The sequence below is a fragment of the Rhinatrema bivittatum genome, chromosome 2, assembly GCF_901001135.1.
Source record: "Rhinatrema bivittatum chromosome 2, aRhiBiv1.1, whole genome shotgun sequence".
NCBI lineage: Eukaryota > Metazoa > Chordata > Amphibia > Gymnophiona > Rhinatrematidae > Rhinatrema > Rhinatrema bivittatum.
The window spans coordinates 52652348-52667247 of NC_042616.1; the positions used below are offsets into that span (position 1 = coordinate 52652348).

General features: G+C 47.2%; 1 protein-coding gene across 5 annotated transcripts in view; it reads left to right on the top strand.

Moving 5' to 3' along the window:
- The window catches only part of LOC115083950 (gastrula zinc finger protein XlCGF26.1-like), a 72254-nt gene that overhangs the window by 34430 nt on the left and 22924 nt on the right, over positions 1-14900 (top strand). For all 5 annotated transcript variants that reach the window (XM_029588107.1, XM_029588108.1, XM_029588106.1 and 2 more), the window contains exon 3: positions 6914-7040. In XM_029588107.1, the coding sequence (XP_029443967.1) occupies positions 6914-7040 (127 nt within the window). The remainder of the gene's footprint in view (positions 1-6913; positions 7041-14900) is intronic.

Below are 14900 nucleotides of genomic sequence, written 5' to 3' on the forward strand. Positions count from 1 at the left end.
CATTAATTCAAATTTGATCATATTATGTTCACTATTGCCAAGCGGCCCCAACACCGTTACCTCTCTCACCAAATCCTGTGCTCCACTGAGAATTAGGTCTAAAATTGCTCCCTCTCTTGTCTGTTCCTGAACCAATTGCTCCATAAAGCTATCATTTATTCCATCCAGGAACTTTATCTCTGTAGCATGTCACGATGATACATTTACCCAGTCAGTATTGGGTAATTGAAGTCTAACAAACCAATAGAGCGAATTACTGCACTTCACAAATATCCCAGCAAAAAGTGCAGAAAAGGAATTTAGTCCAAACCATAGGATTCAGCAAAGCTCTACAGAGCAGCGAGGTTTTTATTCATTTTTAGGCGGCAACTCCACAATTTCAAATTAGCAAGCAGATTAGAATGCGTCCCCCGACACGGTCCCGTGTTTCGCCGAGGGCTGCATCGGGAGGGAGCAAGAATTTTCACAAAGCACTGTAAATAAAACATACACTGGTAAGGACATAAAATGGCAGATAGTCGACTTAAATTACAAATGATTACACACATACCTGAATGCTGAGGAATTCAAAAATGGCAGGGAGCGCGTCCATCTTAGATGCAGACAGGCATTTAAACCACACGGAGTTGGCGCGAGCTCAGGTTGACAGGTCACATGGTCAGACGGGGCCAATCACAGTTGCCCCCGTTCCTGACGCGCAACTAGCAGTGCAAACAGCAATTGACCTAGGTGGCCCTGACAGGTGTTCAAGTGAAGAGATGCCACTCTAATTCCCGATTTAGACCATTAGGAGCAACTGAATCAAGTTGAAAGATCCATCTCTGTTCAATGCGTCCTAGTTGCTCATTGTAGTTGCCTCCCCGAGGGGAACGGGGGACAACCTCAATGACACAAAAGGACAGATCAGAGATGGAATGTGCCTGTTGGACCCAGTGTGTAACTAGAGGCTCGTTCTCACGAGTGTTGCGGATGTTGGAGCAATGCTCAATTATGCGAGTTTTAACCATTCTAGAGGTCTTGCCCACATACACCAAGGGACAGGGGCAAACAATTACATATATTACTCCTTTTGAGGTACAATCTGAGGTGGCCCGGAGGGGAAAATTTTGATGTGTGATAGGGTGTACAAAAGAAGTGTAAATCCCTGTGTGTTGACACATAGTACATCTACCGCAAGGTTGATGTACAGCCGCAGAGACGGGGACCTGCAGTTCCGGGTTGATATCTGCGTGCACAAGTCTGTCACGGAGATTACGGCCCCTACGGTATGTAAACCGAAGGGGACCAGGGAAAAGACGATTCAAAGAGAGGGATTGCCAATGTGTACGAACAATGTTGGTAACCTGACGGCTCAAAGTGGAGAATGGTAAAATGCAATTACTGACAGTCTCTGTCGATCGGGAACGTGAAAGAAACAATAAATCCCGATTAACAAACAGTGCCCGTTTAAAGGCGTTCTTCACAATCCGTGAGGGATATCCCCTTGATATAAACCTCATAGTCATAGACTTGGCCTGTGACAGAAATTCTTCCCTAGTTGAACAGAGTCTGCGCAGGCGCAGAAATTGTCCAGTGGGGATATTGTGACGTAAAGTCCGCGGATGGCAGCTATCAAAGGAAAGTAATGTATTCCTATCTGTCTCTTTACGAAAAATAGTAGTGATAAAGTGATTATCACGTACAGATATAAGAATATCCAAAAAAGAAATTTGTACCGGATGTATGGAAAAATTAAACTGAATATTAACATCACATGAATTTAACCAATCAAAAAACAAAAAGAATTGTACATCGGTCCCTTGCCAGATGAAAAAAATATCGTCAATGTAACGACACCATAAAGAAATAAAATGAGACCAATCAGATGGGTATACAAACTTTTCCTCAAATTGAGCTACAAAGAGACAGGCCCCCAGTCTGGCCTGTCTCTTTGTAGCTCAATTTGAGGAAAAGTTTGTATACCCATCTGATTGGTCTCATTTTATTTCTTTATGGTGTCGTTACATTGACGATATTTTTTTCATCTGGCAAGGGACCGATGTACAATTCTTTTTGTTTTTTGATTGGTTAAATTCATGTGATGTTAATATTCAGTTTAATTTTTCCATACATCCGGTACAAATTTCTTTTTGGATATTCTTATATCTGTACGTGATAATCACTTTATCACTACTATTTTTCGTAAAGAGACAGATAGGAATACATTACTTTCCTTTGATAGCTGCCATCCGCGGACTTTACGTCACAATATCCCCACTGGACAATTTCTGCGCCTGCGCAGACTCTGTTCAACTAGGGAAGAATTTCTGTCACAGGCCAAGTCTATGACTATGAGGTTTATATCAAGGGGATATCCCTCACGGATTGTGAAGAACGCCTTTAAACGGGCACTGTTTGTTAATCGGGATTTATTGTTTCTTTCACGTTCCCGATCGACAGAGACTGTCAGTAATTGCATTTTACCATTCTCCACTTTGAGCCGTCAGGTTACCAACATTGTTCGTACACATTGGCAATCCCTCTCTTTGAATCGTCTTTTCCCTGGTCCCCTTCGGTTTACATACCGTAGGGGCCGTAATCTCCGTGACAGACTTGTGCACGCAGATATCAACCCGGAACTGCAGGTCCCCGTCTCTGCGGCTGTACATCAACCTTGCGGTAGATGTACTATGTGTCAACACACAGGGATTTACACTTCTTTTGTACACCCTATCACACATCAAAATTTTCCCCTCCGGGCCACCTCAGATTGTACCTCAAAAGGAAGTAATATATGTAATTGTTTGCCCCTGTCCCTTGGTGTATGTGGGCAAGACCTCTAGAATGGTTAAAACTCGCATAATTGAGCATTGCTCCAACATCCGCAACACTCGTGAGAACGAGCCTCTAGTTACACACTGGGTCCAACAGGCACATTCCATCTCTGATCTGTCCTTTTGTGTCATTGAGGTTGTCCCCCGTTCCCCTCGGGGAGGCAACTACAATGAGCAACTAGGACGCATTGAACAGAGATGGATCTTTCAACTTGATTCAGTTGCTCCTAATGGTCTAAATCGGGAATTAGAGTGGCATCTCTTCACTTGAACACCTGTCAGGGCCACCTAGGTCAATTGCTGTTTGCACTGCTAGTTGCGCGTCAGGAACGGGGGCAACTGTGATTGGCCCCGTCTGACCATGTGACCTGTCAACCTGAGCTCGCGCCAACTCCGTGTGGTTTAAATGCCTGTCTGCATCTAAGATGGACGCGCTCCCTGCCATTTTTGAATTCCTCAGCATTCAGGTATGTGTGTAATCATTTGTAATTTAAGTCGACTATCTGCCATTTTATGTCCTTACCAGTGTATGTTTTATTTACAGTGCTTTGTGAAAATTCTTGCTCCCTCCCGATGCAGCCCTCGGCGAAACACGGGACCGTGTCGGGGGACGCATTCTAATCTGCTTGCTAATTTGAAATTGTGGAGTTGCCGCCTAAAAATGAATAAAAACCTCGCTGCTCTGTAGAGCTTTGCTGAATCCTATGGTTTGGACTAAATTCCTTTTCTGCACTTTTTGCTGGGGTAATTGAAGTCTCCCATTATTACCGCACTACCAATTTGGTTTGCTTCCCTAATTTCTCTTAGCATTTTACTGTCAGTCTCACCATCTTGACCAGGTGGACGGTAGTATACTCCTATCACTATAGTCTTCCCCGACACTCAAGGGATTTCTACCCATAAAGATTCAATTGTGAATTTAGTCTCATGCAGGATGCTTATCCTGTTGGACTCTGTGCCATCCCGGACATAAAGCACCACACTGCCTCCCGGGTGCCCCTCTCTATCATTGTGATATAATTTGTACCCCGGTATAGCACTGTCCCATTAGTTGTCCTCCTTCCACCATGTCTCTGAGATGCACATTAAGTCTGTCATCATTCACTGCTATACATTCTAATTCTCCTATCTTACTTCTTAGACTTCTGGCATTAGCATACAAACATTTCAAAGTTTGTTTTTTGTTTGTATTTTCATTCTGCTTTTTAATTGATAGGGATAAGTTAGAATTTTTTAGCTCAGGTGAGTTTTTAGTTACAAGCACTTGGACTACTTTTCTTATTATTGGAACCTCACTGTCGGGATACCCTAATTCTAATGCATCATTAGTATCCTTTGAAGATACCTCTCTCCGAACCGTGCGCTGCTGAGCGACTGTTGGCTTTCCCCTTTGTTCTAGTTTAAAAGCTGCTCTATCTCCTTTTTAAAGGTTAGTGCCAGCAGTCTGGTTCCACCCTGGTTAAGGTGGAGCCCATCCCTTCGGAAGAGACTCCCCCTTCCCCAAAAGGTTCCCCAGTTCCTGACAAAACTGAATCCCTCTTCCTTGCACCATCGTCTCATCCACGCATTGAGACTCCGGAGCTCTGCCTGCCTCTGGTGATCTATGTGTGGAACAGGGAGCATTTCAGAGAATGCTACCCTGGAGGTTCTGGAGTTAAGTTTTCTACCTAAGAGTCTAAATTTGGCTTCCAGAACCTCCCTCCCAACATTTTCCTATGTCGTTGGTGCCCACATGTACCACGACAGCCGGCTCCTCCCCAGCAGTGTCTAAAATCCTTCGCACTAGATAGGCATGTTACCAGGCGATCCTCACGCCCACCAGCCACCCAGCTGTCTACATTCCTAATAATTGAATCACCAACTATGACGGCCAACCTAACCCTTCCCTCCTGGGCAGTAGGCCTTGGGGAGATATCCTTGGTACGAAAGGATAGTGCATCACCTGGAGAGCAGGTCCTTGCTACAGGATCCTTTCCTGCCACACCAGGTTGATGCTCTTCAATCATGAGACCTTCTTCCTCCAAGGCAGCACCGGGGCTGCCAGTCTGAAGTTGGGACTTGGCTACTATGTCCTGAAGCGGCTGGCTTGGGGAGAGTATGCTACAAGTGGATCTTTCAGGTTCCCACCCAGTTTAGGAGAGAATGGGTACATCCCATGCATCTGGAGTGATCTGGGGAATGTAGAGGAAAAGAAAATTGGTTCTTACATGTTAATTTTCGTTCCTGGAGTACCACAGATCAGTCCACAGCCCTGGTCTCTTGGAAAAGACCATGCTATTCTGTGTGTAGATAAGAAGTAGTTTATGGTTGGGAGTATTCAATCTCCTTCACAGGTTGAAGGGCTCCAAGTTGGGGGTCCAAACTTTCCCCTGCTCATATTGGATAAGAGTGTTGTTTTTGGTTTAATCTCATCTATGCTTGGGTACAATGCATACTGAGGTACTACAGGTGGCAAGCTAACTTAAGTAGCGCAGTGTCAGTAAAGCTTTTTGTCTCTGTCTGTTGGAAGGGGAGAAAACCCAATGCATATGGACTGATCTGTGGTACTCCAGGAACGAAAATTAGCAGGTAAGAACCAATTTTCATTTTTTGTTGCTCTCTACTGTAACTTTTCTAATTATGCTATATCTTTCTGAGATGGAGTGACCAGAACCGAACACACTATTTAATGTGCAGCAAAATCATGGATTAATACAGAGACATTATGGTATTCTCTGTTTTATTCTCCCATTGTTTTCCAAATAATTCCTAATATTTTGCTTTATTGACCATCTCTGAGGATCTGGATGTTTTGTGAACATTGCAATCAATATTCAATAAGCCAGCAAGTAGATAAGTTATCTGAATAATTTTGCACAGATAAGTTCTGCTCAATATTTGGATAAAGTTATCGGGATTTTATTTTTATTTATTTATTTATTTCGGGTTTTTATATACCGGCATTCGAGAACGCAGTCCCATCATGCTGGTTCACATAAAACAAGGGTGTATCGTAAACATAAACTAAAACAATGGTGCAGAAAAAGGCAGTTACATATAACAGGGTGATTAGAACTTGGCAGAGGAAGAAGAGAAAGGACAGGTCATTAATTCAAACATATAAACGATAGCGGAGATGGTTAATCATAGTGTAGGTGAAGGTAGGGATTGGTATGGATGAAATAGATCAGTTTGAGTCCGGGAATGCTTGTGTGAATATCCATGTCTTTAGTCTTTTTTTGAAGGTTGAGATGCATGTTTCCAGTCTGAGGTTTGAGGGGATGGAGTTCCATAACGGTGGAATGGCTGTCGAGAATGCCCGATCTCTTAGTGTGATGTGTCTGGTAGATTTGGGCGGTGGTACCTGTAGCGTTCCTTTGTATGCATCTCTTGTTGGTCTTGATGAATTATGTAGTTGGAGAGGGATCTGTAGGTCGATGGGAGCCAATAGGTGGATATTTTTGTATGTGGTAAGGATGGCCTTGTATATTATTCTAAAGTGTATAGGTAACCAATGGAGGCTCTTTAGGATGGGGGTTATGTGATCCCTTCTCCTGGAATTGGTCAGTATTCGTGCAGCTGCATTTTGTACCATCTGAAGTGGTTTGGTATAAGAAGCGGGAAGACCAAGTAGGATGGTGTTACAATAGTCTAATTTTGAAAAAATTTTGAAAAAATTTAAGTCTTCTACTGAATATGCTTGGATAAAGTTATCTGGATAACGTTAGGACAGGTACTGTATTTTTCCGATCAGACTTACCCAGATAATTTTATCTGGCTAACACTATATAAAGTTGCACCTCTCCTTGGAAGGTCTCCAGCAACACTTCTTCGTACCCAGCTAAATTTTGTGTGGTAATGAGTTGTCTGGTCAAACTGTAGCCAGAGAGTGAGTGAAAGTATTCAAATCTTGGGTTTTGTCTGATTCACTCCCCAAGTTATGAGGAAAAACCCTTTGAATTTCAACATTAATGACTCCAAGATTCTTTTCCTAGATAGTGAGAATAAAACCTCAGGATCTGAGTTATTGCAGTATAAAAGGAACAGGACAAACTGAGCAGACTTTGTTGTTGTTATCAGCCATTATATTCTGTGTTTATATGTAATAATTTGTGTTCCAGGTCCCTGTGACTTTTGAGGATGTTGCCATCTATTTCTGGAAAGAGGAATGGGAGATGTTAGAAGACTGGCAGAAGGATCTTTACAAGGAGACCATGAAAGAGATTTATGAGACTCTGACATCACTGGGTAAGGATTACTTTCTTATCATCCTGCTATACCAGTCCAGACTGGTATAGCAGGATTATTATCTCCGCCTACTAGCAGACAGAGACAGAGGATACACCCTTTATCAGTGACATCATCACTTGGTATATAAACTGCACAGGCAATAGCCAGTATTTGTCTCCAGCAGATGATGAACACATGCTGGACTGGTAGGATTTCTTGGCTTCCAGGTCCCCTGCCTTCAGACCCGGTCTCTGGTGGAGCTTGCACCCAGGGCAACAGCTTTCATGCTGTTTTCCTTGTTGCATAAATACTACAAAAAAGAGGGTCTCTTCAACAAATAAATTTGTTTTATTCATATGTAACATTCACCTATCTAACAATAAAATCTATCTAGCACAATCATCCATCTCATACATACACCCACATACATCATTCCTGTTTTTTGATAAATGTTTTTATCACATATATCAAGATGTAAATTTTATACACAGTGGGGCGGATTTTAAGAGCCCTGCTCGCCTAAATCCGCCCAAATCCGGGCGGATTTAGGCGAGCAGGGCCCTGCGCGCCGGTGAGCCTATTTTACATAGGCCTACCGGCGCGCGCAGAGCCCCGGGACTCGCGTAAGTCCCGGGGTTCTCCGAGGGGGGCGTGTCGGGGGCGGGCCCAGTCGTCGAGGCGTTTAGGGGGCGTGTCGGCAGCGTTTTGGGGGCGGGTACGGGGGCGTGGTTACAGCCTGGGCGGTCCGGGGGCGTGGCCGCGCCCTCCGTACCTGCCCCCAGGTCGCGTCCCGGCGTGCTAGGGGCCCGCTGGCGCGCGGAGATTTACGCCTCCCTCTGGGAGGCGTAAATCCCCCGACAAAGGTAAGGGGGGGGTTTAGACAGGGCCGGGCGGGTGGGTTAGGTAGGGGAAGGGAGGGGAAGGTGAGGGGAGGGCAAAAGGAAGTTCCCTCCGAGGCCGCTCCGATTTCGGAGCGGCCTCGGAGGGAATGGGGGTAGGCTGCGCGGCTCGGCGCGCGCCGGCTATACAGAATCGATAGCCTTGCGCGCGCCGATCCCGGATTTTAGCGGATACGCGCGGCTCCGCGCGTATCTACTAAAATTCAGCGTACTTTTGCTGGCGCCTGATGCGCCAGCAAAAGTACGCCTAATCGCGCGGTTTGAAAATCTACCCCAGTGTCTATTCAAAAAACAAATTACATAAAGTGCAAATGCTTTTCTCCAAATATATTTATCTTAATCTTAAACAATTTATATAAAGTGCAACTGCTTTTGCTTTAAATAGTAATTTGCATAAATCACGACACAGATGGTAATCCTTATAAAATCCTAAAGTGTAACTACTTTTTCTTTAAATAATACTTTACATAGATGTTAGTCCACATAAAATCCAACAAAGATCTTTGTTTCGCCTGATCTCTCAAAGGCTTCTTCAGGGATGGACTAAAGCGTCAAAATACAACAAGCCCTGTATATCTCTCAACGGGTGTGCTTGTAAATCTCATCCATATGCTGAAAGTCTTCTACCAGACAAATTTTCTCCAGGCTCTTAAATATATCAAATATAGTCCCTTGAGCGGGACTTCATCTTCTTTCAAAACAAAAGTTTTTTCTCCATATGGTAGTTCCCAGCTAATTTAATTCGAATCCGCATCTATAACAAAAATACAACTTCAACCAAAGCCTGCAAATCTCTCTATATCATTGCCTATTTTTCAAACGGAGTTCTTCAAAGATTCATGTTGTTAAAAACTGCACCACCCGGAAATGACATCATCTCCATGTTGCAGCAGGATCTTGGCTCCTAGGATAACAATTTTTGTGATTGTTCCGTAATGGAGCCAGCCTGGATCATAATTCTCAGGGTTCCCTTCAGGGCCTGGCTTGTGGCTTCCAGGAATCTCTTTCATACCTGGTTGAGTAGTAACCTGGACTCCCAGGTTCGCTTCTGGGCCTGTTTGAGCAGCATCTGGTAAGTGATTGATGGGTTTCCTTTTGGGCTTGGTTAGGCATGGCTTGGCAGGTGGCTCAGGATCCTGTGGATGGCTCCTCGCACTCCAACCAAATGTGGTTGAGATTTGAAAGGTCTGGTAGGAAAAGCCTTTGGCAGGACCTCTCTATCTGAGGCTCGTTGGTGTAGGTGTGGGCCTTCCCCTCCTTCAAGCCATATCCTCCCATGCTTCATTTTAATTCCCTTACCTCTGGATTAACTTGACTAGGAAGCAGCAGTAAAACAGCTTTTATTAAAAGAAAACAAAAAGAGTATAGCCAGCGGCAGTCCTTCAGCAGCTTAGAATTTACCAAGCCATGGGCAGGAAAGAGCCTTGGCGTAAGTATTCACACTCATGACTGGACCTACAGCCGCCAGGGAATTCAGCCTGCCCTTTCAAAGCATCCAGTCAGATGAATCCAGAACAAGTGGGTTATGCACCTCTACCAGCAGATGGAGACAGAGAAAACTGACAGCACAGTACATATACCCATGCAGTGACATCAGCTTGCCAGTTTTCTCCGTCTCCAGCAGATGGACATGCATCTCACTACTAGAATTGCTTCATTTTGAAAAAAGGAAAATTAAGGATATTACAGTTGCCTCACTCTCCTGTGGTGATACCATAAGGTCCCTCCCACAGTTAAGAATTACTGAGGTGATTTCCATGGTCCCTCTGATGAATGTCTTGGTAGCTGTTTTATTCAGCCAGTGTGGACTTAGCTGCTTAAGTGGCTGAAAGGCAGCGGGTGCAGGAAGCCAATTGTGGCGGTGACAACATATATCATCTCCCCCAGCAGCCGGAGACCGTCTCTGTACTCAACCAGGTAAGGCTGAGCTCAGGTAAGTTTTACAAAAAAAAAAAAAAAATATATATATATATATATATATATATATATATATATATATATATATATATATATATATATATATATATATATATATCTATATATATAAATTTCCCTGTACGTACCAGGATCAGTCCCCCTTCCAGCAGATGGAGTCAGAGCAAAAACTGAGAGGGTGGTCCCTCATGACTGGTGCGCCCTCTGTAAACCTTCAGTATTTCTCTGACTCCAGCAGATTCGGGTTGCACCTTCGGTTCTTCCATTTTCTTTCTGTGAGAATAGTCTTTGATTTATTTCTCCTGTTTTCTTGTTAACACTTTTTACTTAGATGGATCTTATTTAAAAAAAACAAAAACAAAAAAAAACCAGCAAAGGCTTTTCCTTGTAGCTTTGCTCTACTTCTATGGGCTGTCCTGCTGCAGGCTTGCAGGCAGAGCTTTCATTCAGTGGCAGATCTGTCATCTTTTTTATTTATTGCTGTATCGTTTTGGGGGTAAGTTTGTTAACTTTCCTTTTACAGGGCTGTCATTTGCTGCCTTTAGGGGTGAAGTTGGTGGTCCAACCTCTCCCCCTTGATATCGACCCGCTGCCCGGAGATGTCGTTTCCTCAGGGCAGCCCCTAAGCTTCAGAGACGCGACATCCTTCTGGCTTGAAAAAAAAACAAAACAAAAAACGGAACGGGTCGTTAAAGTTAGGCAGAGCAGGACTTTGATTTCGTTCCTGCTATCGAAGGTTTTCAGAGGTCTGGGTTCCAAGCCCTTCTTTACTTGCCTCCATGCCGCGGCTGACGCGATGCAACACCTGAGGGGAACCTGGATCGCAGCTCTCCTGGGAATGCCCGTGTGCTCGGTGCTTCCCTCGTAGGGAGGGCATCTCAAGCCCAGGCTCTGAGGAGATTGGCCCCGTTCCGTCCAACGTGGGAACGGTGGCCTTCTTGTATCCACTACTTGCTGCTCCAGTGCTGCCTCCCAGGGATTCAGACTCAGACGGACCTCATTCTCCTCCAGTTCTCTTTCCGGTGCACCGCCCCGACACAGAGCTGCCCTCAGAGGACCCTCCGCCCCCCCCCCCCCCCCCGACCATCCCTCCCCCGGAGCCTTTTTCCACAGAATTTATTCTGCTGATGCATGGGGTTTATTTGGCAAGGCTCAGCCAGCACCAGGATACGGTTTTGGCTCCCCCTTCGTCTAAAGTAGTCAGTCTGGGGGAGCTCCCGGATGTGGTGGGGGGGCCTCGGGGATCGGTACTGTCACGGCCCGGTACAGCACCAGTATTCTGGCCCTGCCATTCCAGTGGCCCCTTCGGGATCCTCTAGGGTTCAGCCGGTTGCCCATCCAACCGGTCCTGACCCTCCACCCCTGACGGACCCTGCAGTGGACCCTGATCTAGATGACCCAACGCCCTCTGCGCAAGTCGACGGGAAGTTCCTCGGGTTCTATGCCTTTTCCAGAGCGATGAGATGGTTCCGCTTATCACACATGTCCTGGCTGGATTAGATATTGAGGCCCCCCAGGAGGCTCCTGCCGCCAGCACTGCACCGAAGAGAGGGGATCCCGTCCTACCAGGGCTCAAGCCACTTTCGAAGACTTTCCTTTTCATCCTGTGCTCCTCCAATTGCTGTCCATGGGGTGGGAGACTCCGGAGGCCTCTCTGAGGGTTGGCAGAGTGATGGACAGACTGTATCCACTCCCCGAGGAGTCCCTGGAACTACTTAAGGGACCGAAGGTGGATGCATCGGTATCCGCAGTCACGGCTAGGACACCTATTCCTGTGACTGGAGGAGCAGCCCTCAGGGATTTGCAGGACTGCAAACTTGAGGTGTTTTTGAAGAGAGTGTTTGAGGTGTCCGCCTTGGGAGTTTGGGCTGCTGGTTTTAGCTCCCTGATGCAGCGTGCATGACTCCGGTGGGTCCAACAACTACTCAGGACTCAGGACCTGCCTCCAGGGGAGGCACAACAGTCAGGCTAGAAGCCGGGTGCTGGCCAGATCTATGGTTTCCGTAGTCTCAGCTTGGCGCCTTCTCTGGCTCAGGACCTGGGTCCGCGGATTCCTCCTCCTAGTCTCAACTCGGCTTCCTTCCCTTCAAGGGTAAGTTGTTGTTTGGAGAGGAGATGGAGCAACTTATTAAGTAGCTCTGGGAGCATAAGGTACTTAAGTTACCGGAAGATCGTCCTTGGAGATCCAGAACGTACAGCTCGTGCGGAACCGTTTCAGAGGACATCGGCGCTTCCACCAGGTGTGGTCAGTGTCCCACAGGCCTCCCTCATCTAGATCACAGTCCTGGTCTCATTCCTTTCGGGGATGAAGATCAGCCCGAGACACCCTCGCCCAAGGGACTGCCACTACATCTTCTCAATGAAACATTGCCAGCCCACTCTTCGATTGCCCGACGCCTGTCGCTCTTCTACGAGGAGTGGGTCACAATCACCTCAGACCAGGGCGTCCTGGATATTCTACAGCGCGGTTACGCTTTAGAATTTGCTCCACCTCTCAGAGACAGGTTTGTCTTTTCTCTGTGCAGACTAAGGAAACGGGGCGCAGTACGTTGGACGCTAGACTGCCTCCTGGATCTGGGAGCCATTCTTCTGGTGCCCCTACCGGAACAAGGACGCTGCCATTATTCCGTCTACTTCGTAGCTTCCAAGCAAGAAGGCTTCTTCCTGCCGATCCTGGATCTCAAGATGGTCATCAGGACGCTCAAGATACCATACTTCAGGATGGAAACTGCGCTCAGGGATTGCTGCGGTGCATCGGGGAGAGTTCCTGGCGTCCTTGGACTTGACAGAGGCTTATCTTCATATCCCCATCCTGAAGGAGCATCAACGCCTCCTTTGCTTCAAGATTTTGGAGCAGCACTTACAGTTCCAGGCCCTGCCATTCGGCCCTGCAACCGCTCCTTGCATCTTTACCTTTACCAATGTGATGGTAGTGGTGGCGGCGGCCCTGAGGAAGGAACGGATCCTGGTCCCTCGACTTTCTGGGAGCTCATTTCGACATCAAAGTAGGCACAGGCTCTCTTCGTCTGGAGCGGGCCCAATCGCTCCTTGCTCAGGTTCAGCGTTTCGGGACCTCCGACTTACCACAGCCTGGGACTATCTCCAGTTGTTAGGTTCCATGGCCTCCACGACAGATGTTGTGCCTTGGGCCTTTGCCCACATGCATCCCTTACAAAGAGCATTACTCTCCCGTTGGAAGCTGGTATCTCAGGAATTTCAGGCTCCTCTGCCGATACCGCCCCTACCCAAGGGCAGCCTTACCTGGTGGCTTGATCTGGATCATTTGCTTTGAGGAGTAGAGCTCGAGGTTCCACAATGGGTACTCGTTACAACAGACGCCAGTCTTACCGGCTGGGGCCAGGGTGCGGTCGGCACTCGACACAGTCAGTGGACACCAGAACAGGCAACTTGGCCAATCCACTGTCTAGAGACAAGAGCGGTCCGTCTTGCGCTGCAGCGTTTTCTGCCCTTAGCACAAGGCCGAGCAGTCCGAATCCTCTCCAACGCCACAACTGTGGCGTACATCAGTCATCAGGAGGGAACAAGAAGTCTTTATGTGACTCGGGAGACGAACAAGCTGATGCCGAGGGCGGAACTCCACCTGTCTCATCTGGCGGAGTCTCACATTGCAGGGATGGACAATGTTCAGGTGGCTTTTTTAAGTTGCCAGCGCTTAGATCCCGGAGAATGGGAACTGTCCCAGGAGGCGGTGGCACTACTCATCACGCGATGGGGGACTCCCCATCTGGATCTGATGGAAATGCAAAGGCTCCGTGCTTTTTCAGCCACAGAAGGGAGCACAGAGCAGAAGGTGTGGATGCCCTAGCCCTCCTGTGGCCGAGGAACATCCTACATTCCGTGTTCCCGCCTTGGTCCCTGGTGGGAAGAGTGCTCCAAAGAATAGAGGGTCACCAGGGGCCCGTGATCCTCGTTCTGGAGTGGCCTCGTCGGCCGTGGTTCTCAGACTTAGTTAACCTAGCGGTGGATGGCCCGCTGCGCCTGGGGCATCTGTTGAATCTCCTACGGCAGGGACCATTATTTTTCGACCAGGTAGATCGCTTCTGTCTAGCGGCCTGGCTTTTGGAATGGCGCCGGCTGAGGAGACGAGGGTATCCAGTGGCGGTTATCTCCACTCTTCTCAAAGCTAGGAATCCTTCCACCTCCAGGTCCTATGTCCGCGCTTGGAAAGTTTTTGAGGCTTGCTGCCAGTCCTCACGTCTCTCTCCACGGCGTGTGACCATAGCCCAGATCTTGTCATTCTTACAGCGAGGGATGGAGAGGGGATTAGCCTACAATTTTCTCCAAGTTCAGGTGGCAGGCTTAGGTGCTCTAGTTCATAATCAGGATGGCCCTCCTCTTGCGACACACCCGGACGTGGTCCGGTTGTTGAAGGGAGTAAAGCATATGAAACACAGATTTGCAGTTTATGCCCCTCGGGGAGTTTTGATTTTGATCCTTCGTATTCTTGGCGGGCCGCCCTTTGAACCGCTATAGATCGCTACCCTCAAGGACCTGACTCTTAAGACAGTTTCCTCTATTCTGCTCACAGAATCTCGGAGCTGCAGGCCTTGTCATGTAGAGAGCCTTATCTCCGCTCTACAGATCCCAGAGTATCCTCTGGTATCATACCATCTTTCCTTCCAAAGGTGGTCTCGTCTTTTCATCTGAATCAGTTGGTGGAACTGCCATCATTCCAGGATAAGGATTCCAAGGAGCTCAGGCGCCTAGATGTCAAGCGAGTCCTCATTCGATATTTGGAGGTTACTAACTACTTCCGCTTATCAGATCATCTTTTTGTCTTCTGGAGTGGTCCCAAGAAGGGGAACTAGGCTTCAAAGACCATCATTGCCCGATGGATGAAGGATGCAATCTCTACCATGTACATTGGCGTGGGGCGTTAGCCCCCAGACGGTATTAAAGCTCATTCTCTCTGAGCTCAAGCAGCTTCCTGGGCAGAAAGCAGAGTAGTCTCTCCGTGGGAATTTTGCCAAGCGGCCACTTGGAAGTCTTTGCACATTTTTGCACATCACTATCGCTTGTGTCT